The sequence below is a fragment of the Melanostigma gelatinosum genome, assembly GCF_949748355.1.
Source record: "Melanostigma gelatinosum genome assembly, chromosome: 11".
NCBI classification, from domain to species: Eukaryota; Metazoa; Chordata; class Actinopteri; order Perciformes; family Zoarcidae; genus Melanostigma; species Melanostigma gelatinosum.
Window position 1 is genome coordinate 9,227,904 of NC_136644.1, and position 17,625 is coordinate 9,245,528.

Below are 17,625 nucleotides of genomic sequence, written 5' to 3' on the forward strand. Positions count from 1 at the left end.
TATATGCCGAAAGAAAAGTCAGTCGAAAAAACGCAGTCATAATATAGTACGTGGAAAAAACTTAAAATATGGTGGTGAAAGGTATTAAAAACTCAGTTTGATATTATATCGTTAAAATAAAAAAAAACCTCCCAGAAACTATTTTGTAAAAGTGTTAAATTGTAAAATAAATCAATCACTGACACTCGTGAGTGACACATTTCTCCTTTAATCCTCAAAATTGCAATTTACAAGAACATCAGTGCTAACCGTCGAGCTCAAACATTTCTGTATTATACATACTATATTATTTACAGCCTCAACACCCGGGAGACGCCCACTACACTCCTGATGAGACACGTCGCTACGCAGCTCTATAGACATGATAATGGAGGGAACCAGCAGAGAATATACAGCTCTGTTCGCTCTGATGGAAACATGACAGGAAGTTAAAAAAGTGGAAACCTTTCTTACTAGCTTAGTGGGGTTAGCATTTAGAGTTGCCTGCAGTAACCAGACTCACTACTTTCTGATACTCATTTAAGGATCTGAGACAGAATATTACAGTGTGTGTGAGGGCGGAGGGCGGCAGACCAGGACAGTTTCCTCCTCTGGTCATAGCTCATTTCTTGGCCTTGCCTTTCCCCTTTCCTTTCCCCTTCCCTTTGTCTTTCCCAGAATCGTCCTTCTTCTCCTTCTTTGACTCCTTGGTGGCTTTGGCCTTCTTCTGCTGCAGAGAGGGACAAGACACAGACGACATGTAAACAGAGAAAGACAGAGGAGTGTGCATGGGATGCAACGGTTTGACATCGTTATCTCGCTGTTAATGCTCTCACTTTAATCATGGCGTCGGTTTTGAGGCCCTCGTCCTCGGACTCCTGTGCTTCGTTGTTCACGTCCTCTCCTCCCAACTCAGACTCCTCCCCCCCACCACCACCACCGCGGCGGCCCTTCTTCACCACTTGCAGGGAGTACGGCGTCAGGTGAACTTCTCTGTTGTAGGCCCGCGTGAATGCTGCCTTCACCTGCGAGGAGACAGTGTGTGTTGTGAAGTAGAGGTGGTGAACGCGGATGGTTGAGAACATAGTCATCCAACAAGTGGGTAGGTGACATTCATTTAAAGCTAGCGTGCGGGACTTTTCCACACAAATGAGCATCTGTTACATTCAAGCCCTTGCAAAGGGAGTTCACACAGTGCTGATTAAGCCTCTTGCCCTCAGTAAAGCTGCCAGTATTCCTCAGTATAGTGGAGTCAAGGTGTCTGTGGAGACATTCCCGCACTGAGAACACCAGAACAATGCCGATCGCTCTCAGAACGAGTGGTTTATTAACTCCACAACAACGGCGTTGAATGAGCAGAACACAAAGTGCCATCAACAAAACTCAGGCTCTTACACTCACAGTTCTTCACAGCGTCGCTGCTGATTCTAGCTCTCTGATTGGTTACACGGTATGCCTGTCATCCTGTATTATACCTTGACAGGCAGAAAGGGTGTGGAGTAGAGGCCTTAGCGGGAGCAGATAGGAGTCTGGCAGAAGCTATGGCGCCGCCAAAGAAAGACACTCAGCATGTTCAGAGGAAGTCCAAAACAGAAAGCGATCAACAGCCTCATATGTCATAACCATGTCGACGGTGCTTTTGTTGTGTTGAAATGATATTTTTCAGCACTCTCATTATCAGTGGGGGGGAAAACAACTGCCCTCTAGCTTTAAGCGACTCCACAGAAGGGAAGTCACACTGTGAAAAACTGCAACTGGAGTTTGGCAAGTGTCAAAAGTATTACTGCTATTATATGACAATTTCATCCTCTAATCACAACAGCCTGAACGAACTGTGGTATAGTTCCTTACACGTCACTTTCGACCACTGCTTCCATGCTAAACACCAAACTCTGACCTACTACGACTACGACTACTACTACTACTGACCTTAGGGTCCAGTTTGGAGTAGGGGTCTGGCTGTCCGCCCCAGACGCTGATCTCCATGATGCTGTCCACGTCCTCCCTGATGAGCTGGTAGTTGTCCAGCAGCTGCACAGCTTCCCCGGCGCCCTCCGCTCCGAGCCTCTGGAGAGGGCTCAGCAACGTCTGCCGCAGGTAGTGCAAGTAGTCCAGGTTCACCGCCTGTCTGCTGCACATCGTCCTGCGCGAGACAAACAAATGAGACGCTTAAATACACTCCGGTGTGATTGTGTGTGTAAATAGTTAACAGGCAGCGATCAAGGCCTACTCACTTCAAACCCATGTGCGAGGCCAGCTCCTGGACGATGCGGGAATGTTTGTTGGTGGAGGAGTACTTGCCGAGCCAGCTGGGGAAGGTGGGGAACTGACTCATGTAGCCTTTCATCAGCTCGCCTGGTAACACACTGGCATAGATGGCCTACGAGCACGCACACACACACGCGCACACACACACACACACACTGATGAATCTCTGGTGCCCCGACACAGGAGCGTGTGTTTAATTAATCTAAATATCATGAAAATGCATCATTCAAATGTCATGAAATCTTTTATATCAAATTACGTCTTAAAAAAACCTTCACTTCTAAAGTGTGTGTGTTTGTTACCTGGGTGGGCAGCAACGACCAGTTCTGCCTAGAGCGGATCTGTCGGTCCACCAGGTCTCCGTCAGAGATGGAGTCAGCCGTCTTGCTGAGCAGCATCAGGTGGGACTTCAGGTCCCCACTGAGAGAAGAGACACGAGGTATCACATGAACAGTTCCACATCACTGGCACTGCTCTGTTTTCTTGTTGAGAATTGCTGCCACTCCCACTAGCTTAGCTTAGCATAGAGAGAATGGAAACAGCTAGCGTCTCTCACCCGGCAGCCTTTGGCCGAACATGCAGGTAGTTCTCTTGGACAAAGAGCGGCGCTAGCGAGTAGTCGTGGAAGAAGAGGTCCGACTTGTCGATGAGGCTCATGTGGGCGGTCTCCTCCCCCGCGGCAAACACCTTCCTACAGACGTCAAACGGCCCCAGTTTCATGTCCTTGCGGGCACTGGCCGCGTCAGACTTGCACTGGTCATACGTCATCACCTTGTCTTTGGCCGACCACATGCTCAGGTTGTGGATCACCTGGAGAAAAAAAAAGAAAACAGTGAGCATGGTGAGAGGGTTGCGAGTGAAGACATGTCCTCAGTGTAAATTGATGAGACTTCGTCTTCTTTACCTGTCGGACGTCCTGATTGGAGGCTAGGATGATTTCGTTCAGAGCTGGGGGCGGGATCTTGATTCCCTCTTTGAAAGCGAGGGACATCATGGCTCCCTGAGAGATCGAAAGGAAACAGAAGTGATGGAGCGTTAACAGTAAATGATTACATTTAAGAGCTCACTTCAACTAAAAGTGGGTAACAGACAGACAGCAGTTCTGTGGGTCATTATTAGGAATTATTAACATTCAAATTCAATATATATCATCAGCTGGTTTTCAGCCACTAACCAAATGCATACAACCGTAGATGTACATGTACTAGTTGGATTCTTTCAGCTTCTCTGTGTCTCATATCCTCCAGTTTTAACCCAAATGCTAGACAACTTGTCAGGTGTGGGACAGTGTGTGGTTACCTTGATCTGTTCCACGCGTGGCCTCTGGAAGCGCAGATCGAAGCAGTAGTTGGCCAGCGACCTGATCTTCTGGTGGTTACGATCATTGCACATGCAGATGATGGGAATCTTTGAATTTCTGATCAGGCCGATCATCTCCTGCAGGAGGCGAAGGGTCAGAGGTCAGTATCAACGTGACGCATTCAGTCCCCTGCAGCAACAGTAGCTAGGAGCAGTTATCCAGGAAATATGCCGATTTGACAGCAATCATTGCTTTGCATGCACTTAGAAACAACCCAAAATGATACACCAATGCCATCACACACGAACCTGATGTTTTTCTTTAAACATCTGTATTCCTACCTAAAAGTTAAGATCAACCCCCCCCCCCCCTCTACACAGACTATCAGAGAAAGGTTTTGGTTTTTTAACCTGTATTCCTCCGCGGTCTTCGTTGCCGGCCATGCCATCAACCTCGTCCATGATCAGGACGTGTCTACTGCTCACTTTCTGAGAGGTGCCTACAAAACACGCACCAACAGTCACATAGACCACAGTATTGAAGGTAATTACACTTTACCTGCCTCCAAATGATTCTTGCGTCGAGCTATTTGATCACTTTAATTTCAGAAATCTTCATTTGTTCTGCATGAACAGTATGTGACCACATAGCACTAAAGCATGAGCATCTACATCTAAGGCAAGCTTCTTCTGTTAGCACACTGCATCACAAGATGCTGACAGTGGTCAGTTGGTTTTACAGCAATGCTGTTATGCGACCAAATCAAACTCAGAAGACTTCACTTGTTTTCCCTTTTGAAACCAACAACACTAAAGGCTAAAGTAGGTTCACATGCGTGACAGAAGGAAACCTTTGTAGAAGCTCTCGATGCTGGTGTTGTTGAGCGACTCTGCGACGACTTCCTTCAGACTGTTTTTGCTGCGACAGCAGCTTGCGTTCATCTCCACGTAGCTGATGCCCAACTCCTGCAGGCCCCCCCACACACACACACACGAGAGGTTGAGACTAGAAACCATGGGTGCAGCAATACTGAAATACACACAGACTATTGTGAATACATAGTAAAGCACCCAAAAACATGCCCGTGTGTGTTTTCAGACTGACCTCACAGACGAGAGCTGCTGTGGTGGTCTTCCCCACGCCCGGAGGTCCAGAGAGCAGAGCAGCTTTGTATGCTGATCCGTCATCTCTCCCTCCTCCAAACTTACCAAACCTTGCAGCTGCACAGCAACAAACGGCACAAAGCACACGCTGTTTAACGCGGATAACATTTTCAGAACCAAAACGAGCTCCGGTGTGTAGTTTTTATCATTACTCTGAATTCTGCTGACACACAAAGAGAGATCAACCGTCGACTACCTGCTGGCTTGGAAGAGCCCCCGCTGTGGTGTTTGTTCCAGTTCTGCAGCCAGCGGAGCAGCTTGTTGGCACAGCTCTGGTCTCCCTGTTGACCAATCACAGTCTTCAGAGAGCGCGGGCGGTACTTGTCCACCCACAGCAGACTGACGTCGTCCCCCGTCGCCGATGGGGATGATTTTCCTGAAGAGGAAAGGGCTGTGTGACCCGAGCCTCTCCCAGGTGGAGTGGCTCCACCTCTGGTCCTGGCACCGTGGCCTTGTGCCAGGCCGGTCTTTGACGGGCTCGGAGTGTGAGGGGACCGGGAATTCCCCTTGGAGGGGGAGATCTTCTGGGCTTTGGGGGTGCTCTTGCTGGGGGGAGTCCTGGTCTTTGAGGCTTTGCACTAAAAAAAAGAAAACATCCCAGATTAGTTACAGCACTTCAAATTACACCATGCATGCATGATGTAACTGAGGTTGAAGATCAACTGAAGTTAAATTGCTTCTTCTGTTAAAACATACAGATTAGTTTGTGATTCCTGTGCCCTTAAAAGAAAAGGTTTTGACATCTTACGTTGTGATAAAATAATGTTTATTTTTATAATTAACACTTGAAATGATGAAGTGGTACAAAAGAGCTGACCTCGGCCTCTGCAGTGATCTCATACTTGGACTTCTTTCCTGGTTTGGTTCTGATCAGCTCCAACAGAGCATCCTCATCTAGGATCTTGGTACTGAAGCTCTCCGCCTGAGAATAAAGCCAATTGTACAAACACACTGTATTATTTGACGGGCAGATACAGTAAAGAAAAGAGGCAGGAAGGGAAAGACAGAACGTGTCAAATTAGTAAGATTGCTTCTTACTTACAGAAACATTTCATAAACAATACACATTCATTACATTTATAACACAGCACCTGATTCAGTAGAAACTCCTGATCAAACACTGATTAACTCTGAATAAGCTCATTATTATGGCCTGTACAATTTACCAGTTATATACCATAATGTATTAAAGCAGAATGTAGACTACTTTTAAGCTTACTCGTCTTCATATGGTTATAAAGTCATCCAAGAACCATGCAAGTCAGCATCAGAGCTCTCCGCCATCACACACATATTCTTAAGGACATGCTTCTCTGGGTCTGACTTTGTTAGTCCGGATCAGGTCACCTTCTCGAGCTTGGAGACTCCGCTGTCTCTGCCCTGCACCAGGTAGGTGGTCTTCTTGCTGATGTTGCCCGTCACCTTGCCTCCGTAGCGCTCGATGAGGGATTTGGCGGCGTCCCTCTCCATGGACTCCATGACCCCCGTCAGCACAAACATGCAGCCCTCCAAACAGTTCTCTGCACCCTGGAACACACACACACGATATACAGTCAGTGATTAGGAACAAGATACAGTTCAACGGGAAGATGGCGGTCAGTCTGAAGGCTGGTGTGTGTGTGTGTGTGTGTGTGTGTGTGTTACCTGTGGGATTTCCTTGGAGCCCAGAGCTCGTGGTCCATCTCTGTTGAGGAAGTTCCTGAAAGCTGCAGAGTTGACCTTCTTCTTCTCTGCGTCCTCAGGACTCGTACTCTAATCACATTGAGAGACAGAGGACATTCACTGTGTTTTTAACTTCTCTATTCTCCGTTTTTTTACTTATTTTTACTTTGCATAGTTGGCCCAATCCTAATCTCCCTTTAAAGGCCTCAAAACCTGAACCCTCAGGGACTGACGTCACCTGGTAACTGTGAAAGTGTAATATAATCTCTGCTTCCATTCCTCTGATTGCATGTGTTTAATGGTCCATCTTTAACCCTGAATGTTTCTTATGTAATATTCCAGGCTGAACACACCTGTACCGTCCTCTTTGTTTACATCTCCATGCTTCTACTGGTAACCCCGTGTTTAACGTCACATTGCTATGAATTGTGGGTAATTTCCTTGGGCAAAGTCTGCAGAAATGCAGTTTCACATAAACGTTTCATAAAGGTCTCAAAATGTCTGCCAGAGAGCCTCAAACACTCGATGATCTGACAGTGGGACAGAACTAAACCCTCACGGACTCTGCGTGAACGCGCCTCAAAGTCCGTGAGTCCGTGAGTGTGGAGGTTGGGATCGGGCCGATGTGTTTGTGTGCGTTGCATTTGCTCACCTCTGGTTTCTTGGGAGAAGGTTTAACCGCGGTAGGCGTGGTTCCCGTTTTGGGAGTGAACTTCTTGTCCGAGCTCGACGAAGCGGGCGGCTCCTTTTTGGGAGAGATTTTTACTTTTGTGAGCGAAACTGGCGTTTTGCCCTTCGACCCTTCGTCTCGCTCCTCGTTCGCTTTCTTCATCGTGGCCAGTTTGGAGCTGGCCTTGACGGGGGCGGGGTCCTTCTTAGGAGTCGGGCCAATCGCATCCTCCGACATGCTGCCCCTTCGGGTGGTCTTTGACGAGCTGCTCTTGCTGCCAGCAGCAGAGTCTGTACTGCTCCTCCTGGGAGCTGCAGTAGCGGCTGGTTTTTCATCAGAGCCTTTACGAGGCTGGACGACAACACACACACACACAATGATATTCCACAACCACTGAGATAAAAACGCAGACGTTCCTTTGTGTTGTTGTTTTTTTATATGACCTTCTTAGCTTGAGGCTCCTCGTCCAGCATAGCCAGAGTTTTGGCAAACTCCTCGTCCTCATGGACCTGCTTTTCCAGCTGAGTGAGGTTGGATCGAGAAAGTACGAGAATGAGAAAGCAGACTTTGAATAAAGGTTGTAACTGAGCAGCAAATGTAGTTGTCTGCGTTACTCCTGGGAGTTTTTGCATTCAAGTATTCAAGCAAACATTATATCATTATTTAAATTTCAGTAATTCTCCAAGAGATTCATATTTCTTTTTTTCACATTTCCAGGCATGAGAGGCAAACGCTTTAGGTTCTTAACTTTGGGTGCACCACCTTCATACCCCTACAGGCAGGCACACCACATAACAAATACTACACAAACGCTTATTTTCATGATCGATGAATCTGCAGATTATTTTCTCAGATTAATCTTTTTGTCTAAAAATGTAAAAAAGTGTAAAAAAGAAAGCCATTATAGTTTTCCATGGCCTAACATAACAGCTTCAATCTGTTTGTGTTATCCAAATAAGAGTCTACAACCCAAAGGTATTCAGTTTACAATTCATGTCAAATAAATGATAAAACTCTTAAAATTTCGGGAACATTACATGAAAAATTAAAACCAAAACAGCTGAAGATTAAAACACATTTTCTCTCAATGGACTACTTGTCTCTGCTGTTATAGCGATACCTCCATCGTGTCCTCCTCCATCTGCAGCTGTTTGGCGATTTGCTCATCGCTCATCGGATCATCTGCTTCCTGAGTTGGCTGAGGAGAAGATGAGTTTTTAAACAAAGTCAGTTTGTTGTAAACGGATTCTTATTTGCTACTGTGGAGAAAGGCTGAAAAAAGACAGCTCAGTAAAGGGTTCAGTGGGTGACACTCAGAATGCCCTGAATCTTGACAGTTTGGATGAAAAAGCACTCACGGTCTTTCGCTTGGTGCTGGCTACGAGCTTCTTATCGGACCGCTGGACCGCCGCGCTGCCGAAGTAGTCGAGTACCGAGGTGGGGGTTTGTTTGCGCGGAGGAGGCGGAGCTGACTTTGGGGTGACGGGAGACTTCAGCGCAGCTTTCCCCTGTGTAGTGGAGGGCCTGGACGGAGACTTCAGCCCCTCTTTGGCTCCTGGACGAGCAGCGCTGGCACCTGCTTTTGTCGGTTTGGCCGTGCCGTTCTGCTTGGGTTTGGAGACCTTCTTCAAAGACTGAAAGTTGTCGCTGTCTGAGTCTACAAATAAAAAAGAGAAACTTAAGTCGGAGATCATCTCTTTCCCCTCATCATCATCAAGGTAAAAGTGACAATTAGTCACGACATGGACGTCAGGTCATGTTGCACGGTTCAAGCATGTGTGTCTGCAGTGTAAGGAGAAACCACCGACCCATTACCTGTTTCAGAGACATACTGCACAGGATCCTTTTTGGGCGGTGGCTTCGTTTTGCTCGTGGTCTGTTTCTCTTTGGGGGACTTCTTTGACTTCCTCGCTGGCTTCTCATCCTCGGAGTCTGGACAGACAGAAAAACAAGACGCGCCATGAAGAGAAGACGCAGGGAGGTCGAAGAGCAACGAGTCAAACTGTCGACCGCAGCGGATTAAAAAGTCTCTACTCCTCAAAGCAACGCAGCGATTCAGAGGTTTCCAGAGTTTCCTTCAGTCCATCTGGTTAAAAAAGTAAAAAGAGACATTCAAAGTTGCGACTCTCAATTTATTAATTAAGGGTCGCAAATATCCCTATCTCAATTATTAAATTAAGAGTCGCAACTTGTGGAAACAATTTAAAAATACCCGTTTTAATCTCTCAGCAGATGGAGTACTCCGTTATCCAGACGGCGCGAAGAAAACTCTGGAAACCTCTGAATCGCCGCCCGCATCTCAGATTTATTCAGCAACTGAAATAAAACTAAATGGCAATTCAATCGGATTGTCAGCCTAGAAAAACCTTCTCAACAACGGTGATTATTACAGAACATCCCTCTGCCTGTCAAAGATGGAACAGATGCTTTTCTCTGTGCCTCGGATGGAACAATAACACAGGAGCATCATGGTGCAGGGGGATGATGTAGAAGCTCAGAATCATACATACCGGATTCTATGACTATATGCTTCCTTCGTTTTGCCTCACTGTCCTTCCGTCTCTCCTCTGGTTTGGAGCTTTTCACCTGAAGCACATGAACCACAACGAAACATGATGAATAATGAAACAGATGAATTACTGGGGGGGGGGGGGGGGGGGACATCATTTCCTTGCCTTGGTGGTCTCCTTCTTCTTCACTTCCTCGTCCGAAGAGAGAGGATTCTTCTTCTTCTTCTTCTTCTCTGTTTTGACGTTTCCGGTTGGAGCTGGTTTCTGCACCGCAGGCTTGTCTAAAGTCGGTGCAAAGAACCGCCTGATGTCCTGCCCGCGGACAGTACACATGTAACGTTATGATGTATAACCGGATAACGAGGTTATTGATTGAGCACACACATTACATTTATCTGACGTCACGTACAACGTTGACGTTGCATACTGGATACAAAAATGTATGAGTTACAGTTTGAAGATTTCCTTTTCTGACATTGATTTTTTTCATTTTAGGGAAAAGTGCATAATTTAAACTCTAAGGAAACAGCAGGAACATGTTAACTGTTAGTTAGTTCCAACAGAGCAAACTATTATCAACTCAACGTGTACTCGCTGACTTTGAGGAACACTTGTTCATCTTTAGCTGCAGCTAACGCTGAGCACTGGTCTTGCGTTTCAACAGCAGCAGAAGTTCGACAAGACGCCAGGATTCTTTTCGCGTTTTGTGACCACGTTGTTTATACTGACAGCTTGCAGACAGGGCGGATGAAATGTGTAACTCACCATTATAAACAGCTTTCTCGCAGTTTACGGTCAGGCTTGTTGTCAGAAAAAGTAATTTAATCATCCAACTGCTTGGCGCGAAGCTGGATTCTGTCGCCTGAAGATGACGTAGAACCGGGAGTTAGTTGGGGTGCGTCACTGAACGTGCGTTTGGTTGTTTTCCAAAAATGATTTACACAGCAATAAAAACAAAAACAAATAAACCACCCAAATTATTAAAAAAAAAGAGCAAGGGGACAGTAAATAGGGTTATCAGGAGAGGAAATATGAATATATTTAAAATGTATATAGTATACTAGAGACAACAAAAAGTTAATTTGAGGATTTCTTTTGTTATTCTTTTCTAAATTATATCTAATTGCGAATGATAAAACTTAACAAATCTATCAGATATTAATTAAAAGAAGGGTCTCTATTAGACCCCATGCATGATGTAAATATAATGTAACTTTATTTTAACCTCTTTTTCAGGAGACCAAGATAGCAGCACCACATAGTACATACAACATAAAGCTGAGAAAACAAGTAGGACTGACTTATAATGATTCAGGATAAAATATGACACTAATCATATACTACAATACGTAATGAGGAGTATGCTACGAGTATTACCCAGTTCAATGTTCTGATCATTAAGATTGAGCAAGTGAGTATGGTTGGTTATTGTTTTAAAAGATTATGCAATTGTTTTTGTTTTTTTTACTTTCAAGGGCACACAGTTTTGTATATCTTTTCAAAATGCATGTCTATGTACATACTGAAAGGACACATGTTCAATTGTTGTCTCTATAGGAGGACAAAAACACAAGTGTCCATCTCAAACTTAAATTTCTGATTTAAAAGAGCACATGTCGAGATGCTGACGGTGGAGGGGTAAAAATGACAGGGATACAATTAATGTACATAAGATTGTAAAAAGCATAACTCCGATTTTTACATTCAATTTGATTCCTAATAGAGAGAAATATAATCACATATTAGAGTCGCTGTAAAAAGCCTTTGATTCTCAGGTGAAAGTTTCCTGGAATTCACTCCTTCTAATAATTACTTTGACACCACAGCGTGTGATTTGGTGCCCTTTGATTTGTTGACTGATACCATGTGTCCACAATAAAAATCAATGAATGCTCAAATGAATGTTTTGAAATGCAGTCAAGTGTATATAAGAGCTGGTCTTTCTCTGTGTCAGCACACGGAGGCCAAGGCAACAGGCTGACACTGAAAGAAGAGAAGATATTTCTGCAGCAGGTTTTCTCTCATCCTCTTCTTCATCCTGCCGAGCCCCAGTCACTGTGTCCGCCCTGCTTTCCTTGGAATTCTACAGTAAAAATATAAAAAGAAAGACATCTCATAGGACAGTGAGACATGGAGACACGCGTCCTGCCATCTCGGATTTTAATGCATTACTGTTGCACTCCTAAATTCCACATTTGAGATCCACTTTGCAGTGTACTTTTTGAATAGTGGGACACTGTTACCTGAATCTGAATTTATATAGAGGGGAGGCCACATTAATTGCTGTGAGTGCAATGACATTCAATTTGTTTCAACACTGACATGACAATTTTTTAGTTTAGGAAACTAAATGAGGTAAAAGCTGTAGAAACAACCCTTTGCAAAACTAAACCTCAGAAACTGGTCTCAAACATCAGTGAGGCGAGTGCTGGAGACTATGGGTGCAGGCCTGTGGTGGACAACCGGATTCGTTTGATGCAGCCCTGGACCAAACCGATCCCAGACCCTAAACAGCAGCTCAACCAAAGAGCAACATCGTCATGACTCAGCAAGCGGCTACATGTTAAACCCCAGAAAGTATGGAGACCCACACCTGACTTGACAAACTAAATATATGACAAAGAAATTGCTAAAATACCAAAACATTTAAATTTTGTCTACAACACTTTAGTGCGAACAAGTAGTGACTTTTCTTTTTAATGCAGGTCGTCTCCTTCGTTCACATTACAACTCATTTTCCATTTATACTTTGGAGTCACCATTACATGTCTATTTTAGCCACCAGACTTCAGCGGATGTTCTCATGCTGCGAGACCAAATGAATGCTTCATGTTAGGCTAATAGTATTCGCTTTTCTTAAGTAGCCGAATGGAAATACAACTGCATTTTTGTTGTGCAACCCTGTGTACAGTGACAAACTAAACTTTGTCTTCCAAGTGGTACATAAAGATGCAGACAGATTGACTGGAAAAGATGGTAGTTTTATTGGTCATAACAGGACATGGTGAACAATTCTGCATCTTGCTCAACCACAGTAGTCTTCTCGCTGACTTAGAAGACGTCCAGGAACTTCCCGATGTCCTTTCTGACCGCGGTGGCCTTTTAGACTGAGGCCGCTGAAAAGAAATACATATAAATGACCACAATATGCTGAATTACTGAGGCCTGAATGACATGAGCACTATTAAAGCAGACGTCTAGTTTCTTCAGAAAACATTGCAATAACTCCGATTTTAGATGCATTTACGTTAGTCGTAAATGAGGAAATTAAACTCAAAAACACGACAAGGCATCTGAAGCAAAAAACATACGGCTGGACAACAGTTCAGTGCTAATTATAGACCTCCAGTGGAACCATGTTGTGGTGATATGATCCATGTATTGTTTCACAAAACGGTGTGGACCCACATTAACTATAAAGAACCAATTTCTGCTATTTAATATGATTAATCCTGAAAACAATCAGATTACTTAGGTACCATATTGCAGAATCTAACGGAGGAAAGAGCAACTACAGAACAGAAACAAGAGGCTGCATCGCCACCAACACGTCAGAGCGTAAGGAACATGCAAAGATAAAGAAAATGGGCTTTGGCAGCAGTGTCTGACCTCAACGAGTGCAGATGTAAAGTTTACTTCGACGTTTCCACTGTTCCCTTCTCAGACACGTAGATACCGTCCAAGAACTTCCTGATATCCTTATTTTTGACTGTGGTGGCCTGTTGGATCAGCGCAGCTGGAACAGAGAGAAGTTGGGCTGATGAGCAACACAACAATGACTGAGGAGGAAAGGAGACTGAAGATCAGACTGAGGCCATATCCACACTAGTCCAGTTTTCCTACGTTTACACTGAGCAGCCACACCACGCCGGAGTTTTGGAGCAGCCTTAACGGAGGAACCTGAACACTCCGCCGAGGTTGGAGGTATTTGAAAACTCCGGGGTTTTGGTTCAGTGTAGACGTCTGATACGGATGTCTGTTAGAAAAAATGAGCCCACACCCATGCTCGCTACTGGATTGGTTATTACCAGCCATGACGTCTCCGTCCCCGATTCGTCACACTCACTATCACGTGACCCGTACCCAGAAGAAAACAAACAGCCGGCGACCAGCAGCAATTCATTTCAACATGGATAACGAATGGCAAGCCTTGCTTGCTTTGTTGTCTGTAGTAGCAGCTATTGTGGAGTTAAATTCGTCATTTTACAATGCTGCTAATGCCTACATGCGGAGGAGGCGAGCTGTTCTTCGAGCGATGAGCGAGCTGCTTGACCATCGGCGATCAGCCCCCACGGAGCGGCTGTCTGAAGCTACAGTTAGCAATAAATGCTATTCAGAGATACAGCTACAAACAGACAACACAGAGGAAACGAGTGAGACGCGAGTGATCGACGCTGATTCGTTTTACTTCTTCCGTTTGGTAGCCTTGAGAGACCTTAGTCTGCAAGTATTTCTTTATGGAGCATGAAAATATGTACGAAGATATATTATATTCACTAATGCTAATCGCGGTTAGCATTTCCCCATTGGCGGTAATGTTAAAATTAGCTTAGAAGCTAGTGAGTCGGACCTGTTGCATGATGTTGTGCCCTAAAAGATGGAGCAAATGCCCTAAAGAATTGATAGAGGGCGAAGATGATGTCCGTTTTTTCTGCTGGGTGACCCAGCTTATCCTCTGATGCCGTATCTCATGAAGGAATACCCCAATGGCGGCGCTAACGTTACATTCATCAGCCCCCACGACAACACATGGAAGCGAGTGATCGACGTGTGTTGACCACATTTATGGACCATAATCGAGTAAACGTTTCCACGTGTGTGAGAGAGAGAGTGAGCGATATATAGACAGACAGACCCGCAGCGCTGTAACTACGTCTGAAAAATAAAACTTCTAAAACTTTCCACGAACTGTGTCTGTTTGAGTTTATAGAGGAAGATCTTAAGTATCAAATACAACCTTTCATTATTAAAGACTACTTCATTACTCTGTCATATTTTTTTTAACTAAGCAAGCAATCCACTTCCTGTTTACACCATCACGTGCATTCCCAGTGTACGTTAATGGTCACGTGCTGTCCGCCTTCGAAGCCTGCCGTGTGGATGCTCCAACAACGCTGAAAACTCCCGTGTGGACGGAGATCGGTTCTATTTGACAACTCTGCATCCAACGAGACACGGACTAGTGTGGCTATGGCCTGAGGAGCACTGGAGGATCAGGAAGTACTAACATCATGACAGTCGTGATGTTGTGGATCAGTATTTCACATTTGTAATGGTAGTTAAATCCACATCACATGAAAAGTGATTCTATAGATAAGCCACAAATTTTAGGGGATCAAAATGTATTTGGCAATATCAAAAATGAATAATCTGGTGTCAGGGAGTAACAGTGCTGGAGAAGGTAATTTATGAGGAAATACGAATAAAAACTAAACTGAGGTAAAGTGATAGTATATTTTCTACAATATGTTCCAATGTAGACAATAAAAAGGTGCCGACATTCTTGAGGTTACAGATAACTGAAGTCAGTGGGTTGGTGAGGTATATCTGAGGCACTGTTGGATGGAAAATATCATTTTGTTCAGGCTGGTTTTTGCTTTAAATGGTTATTTTTGTCTGTTCAGAGCTCTAAACGTTACTTAAGTCACTTTGTTCCAGCACTCACAACTCAGCACATACACAACTGTGATTTTGCTTCACTATTAGTCAAAATACTTTGGGAACCACTGACTTCAGTCTTATTGCAATCAAATACTGCATTTTAAAAAAGTGCTGGAATTAACTGAATTTCCCCATATACTGTACATTTAAAAGCACAAAGATATGGCAGCAATTTTCTACATCACGTCATTTATCAATGATAAAACTATGAATGCACCTCAAATGGTAATGAGGAAGCGTACTACTTTATACGACAGGAAAGAGTCACTCATGTCAACAGTTTAGGGGAATAACCTACATGTTCTGCAGAATGGCAGAGGGGGCTTTGACAGGATTCACGTCAACATGCAAAGACTGACATGAAACCAGCAGCACAGAAATGTCTACAGTTTTGGGAGGAAAGGTACGAGCCAATCACATGTCACCAACAGATTTCCTGATCCGTGTTTAAAGTATTATTACACCAAGCTTTAAGGCAGCATCGATGAATCAAAATGGTTATAACAGGGAGCCTGCTGAGGAAATAATGACATACAATCCAACATTGAAGTTGAGGAGAGTTTTAACAACCGGAAAGCAGAATGTATGAGTCTGATCATGGGGGAGGATGTTAGCAGTGGTAATGTTATGTTATGAATCGTTCCCCTCTGATGTGGAGAAAAGCTGCTGCGCCATATAGAACAGCTGTGGCGAAAAAGGCGACAGCGTACCCGAGTTTGACACCAGCTCAATGTCGTTACCCTCCAGCACCAGCTCGTCCTTCTGGACAGTTGAGACGGCACAATTCACACCTGGGGAAGAGATAGAAAAAAAAATCATTTTTCCATTCACAATGGGATCAAATTACAGTCACAAATTAGCACATTTGGGATACTTGGGATTCTTGGACCCCATTCTTGGGAATATTCCCAAAACTTGCAGACTCACCATTCCTCATTCTAACACGGCGGATGTACTTCTCTCCCAGGAAGTTCCTGATCTCCACCATAGCTCCACCCTCCTGCATGACCACATTGATTGGGAAATGGGCGTACACAGAGCGCATTTTGTACCGGAAACCCTGCAGTGAGACAGAAGCGACAGAGGCATTGAGCCGAGGCGTAGAGGCAAACTAAATATATTGTTCTCACAGCCAGGCGACACAGAAACCATACCACTACAAAACACACTAATCCCACCTTAGAGACTGGGCACAGGTCTTATAATAGCAGTTTGGCACCGGTACAATTAGCCTTTGTCAACAACTCAAAACAGCATCAGACAAATTCAACTGTAGTCTCACCAAAGTGACTCCCTTGATCATGTTCTGGACGTGGCTGCAGATGGTGCGGACGGTGGCCAGCTCCTTTCGGTTTCCCCACCATTTATCCACACGAAGCTGAGGAAGACAGCACGGCGACTCATGACTTTCAGTGCCGGAAAACAAGCAACTCCAAGACATCACTGACATCTCTGGGATATTGCTCTGGCCATTTTAACGAGTTAGTGGCAATTTTCATTGAAAAAACAACAACAACTGACAGATGATCAAAAAAAAACAGAGCAGATCTTCTGCCCTTCTGAATTATTTAAGTGCATCAGTACAAGGTTATTGGTATCCCAACTTACTTGTGCAACAATTTATCATTCTACAAATGGGTTTTCGTGGTAACCATTCAATCAATTTGCCCAGTGGTATTTGAGCCTGCCTACACATTGCTGTTACAGTATGGCACTGAAGTGTAAGCCACAGTACGCTTCATAATGGAACCGTGTTCCTCCATACCTTCTTCTGTTTCTTGCCCAGCAGACTGAGCTCCAGGTTGATGTGGTTGAACTCCCTGACGAGTTTGCCACGGGGGCCCTTGACCGTCACCGTCCGCCCCTTCAACCTCACCTCGACTGCAAGAGACACACACGGAGGTGTAAGAAGCCACACTTTACACAAGTTAAGAGGTTAAATACAGGTACCTCAAAAGAGCATGCATCAATCACCGGTTTCTTACCATTGTCGGGGAGTTCGACAGTCTGACTGCTGAGAATGGTCTTCATTCTGTAAAAGGGACTCAGTGAGTGTTGAACGCTCTGAAGCTTGTTTGCATCCCTTATGATACAAGACAGCTTTACTTTCCATAGCTTTATTTAGCATTCAATGTTGACCTGCCATGTTGTACATCCCACAACTACAGGACAGTGTTTGGTTTAACATGACAGTGCGGCGACTGTAAATCTGGACAGTTATGAAAAGTGTCTAGCATGAGCAGCTGAGCACAGCCACACTGTGTTACATCAACTAGCACTTGTGCTAATGCTAACGGAATGCATTGGGCACTGACACCGGTTGTCACACATGTGTATCGCTGAGCAGGAATCATTTTGCTACACAGTAATGTGCGTAATTAGCAGCTGACGCCACAATAATACGTGAATGTA

General features: G+C 44.6%; 2 protein-coding genes across 4 annotated transcripts in view; both read right to left on the reverse strand.

The window, feature by feature from the left end:
• Positions 1-17,625, reverse strand: part of rpl9 (ribosomal protein L9) — a 337,328-nt gene that overhangs the window by 319,400 nt on the left and 303 nt on the right. Inside the window, exons 2-8 of one of the 2 annotated variants that reach the window (XM_079278962.1) lie at positions 17,199-17,245; positions 16,979-17,094; positions 16,496-16,591; positions 16,141-16,273; positions 15,924-16,004; positions 13,162-13,288; positions 12,513-12,668 (exon numbers count right to left, since the gene is read on the reverse strand). In XM_079278962.1, the coding sequence (XP_079135088.1) occupies positions 13,185-13,288; positions 15,924-16,004; positions 16,141-16,273; positions 16,496-16,591; positions 16,979-17,094; positions 17,199-17,244 (576 nt within the window). In that variant the 5' untranslated portion in view covers position 17,245 and the 3' untranslated portion in view covers positions 12,513-12,668; positions 13,162-13,184. Of the gene's footprint in view, positions 1-12,512; positions 12,669-13,161; positions 13,289-15,923; positions 16,005-16,140; positions 16,274-16,495; positions 16,592-16,978; positions 17,095-17,198; positions 17,246-17,625 lie in introns of those variants that run through there. The other variant, XM_079278963.1, reaches the window with a different exon arrangement.
• Positions 196-10,407, reverse strand: rfc1 (replication factor C (activator 1) 1; the record flags this gene model as incomplete). Of its 2 annotated transcripts, XM_079278950.1 has the most annotated exons (23): positions 196-709; positions 816-1,004; positions 1,909-2,122; positions 2,214-2,359; positions 2,550-2,667; positions 2,804-3,057; positions 3,152-3,247; positions 3,547-3,684; positions 3,958-4,046; positions 4,398-4,512; positions 4,652-4,767; positions 4,907-5,288; positions 5,528-5,632; positions 6,058-6,237; positions 6,355-6,462; positions 7,025-7,393; positions 7,486-7,563; positions 8,163-8,240; positions 8,401-8,699; positions 8,858-8,974; positions 9,553-9,628; positions 9,718-9,864; positions 10,318-10,407. In XM_079278950.1, 23 exons carry the CDS (start codon positions 10,318-10,320, stop codon positions 602-604), a joined length of 3,525 nt encoding a protein of 1,174 aa, XP_079135076.1. In that variant the 3' UTR covers positions 196-601. The 2 variants fall into 2 exon arrangements, with proteins under 2 accessions (XP_079135076.1, XP_079135075.1); XM_079278949.1 differs by lacking the exon at positions 10,318-10,407 and having other exon boundaries at positions 9,718-9,885.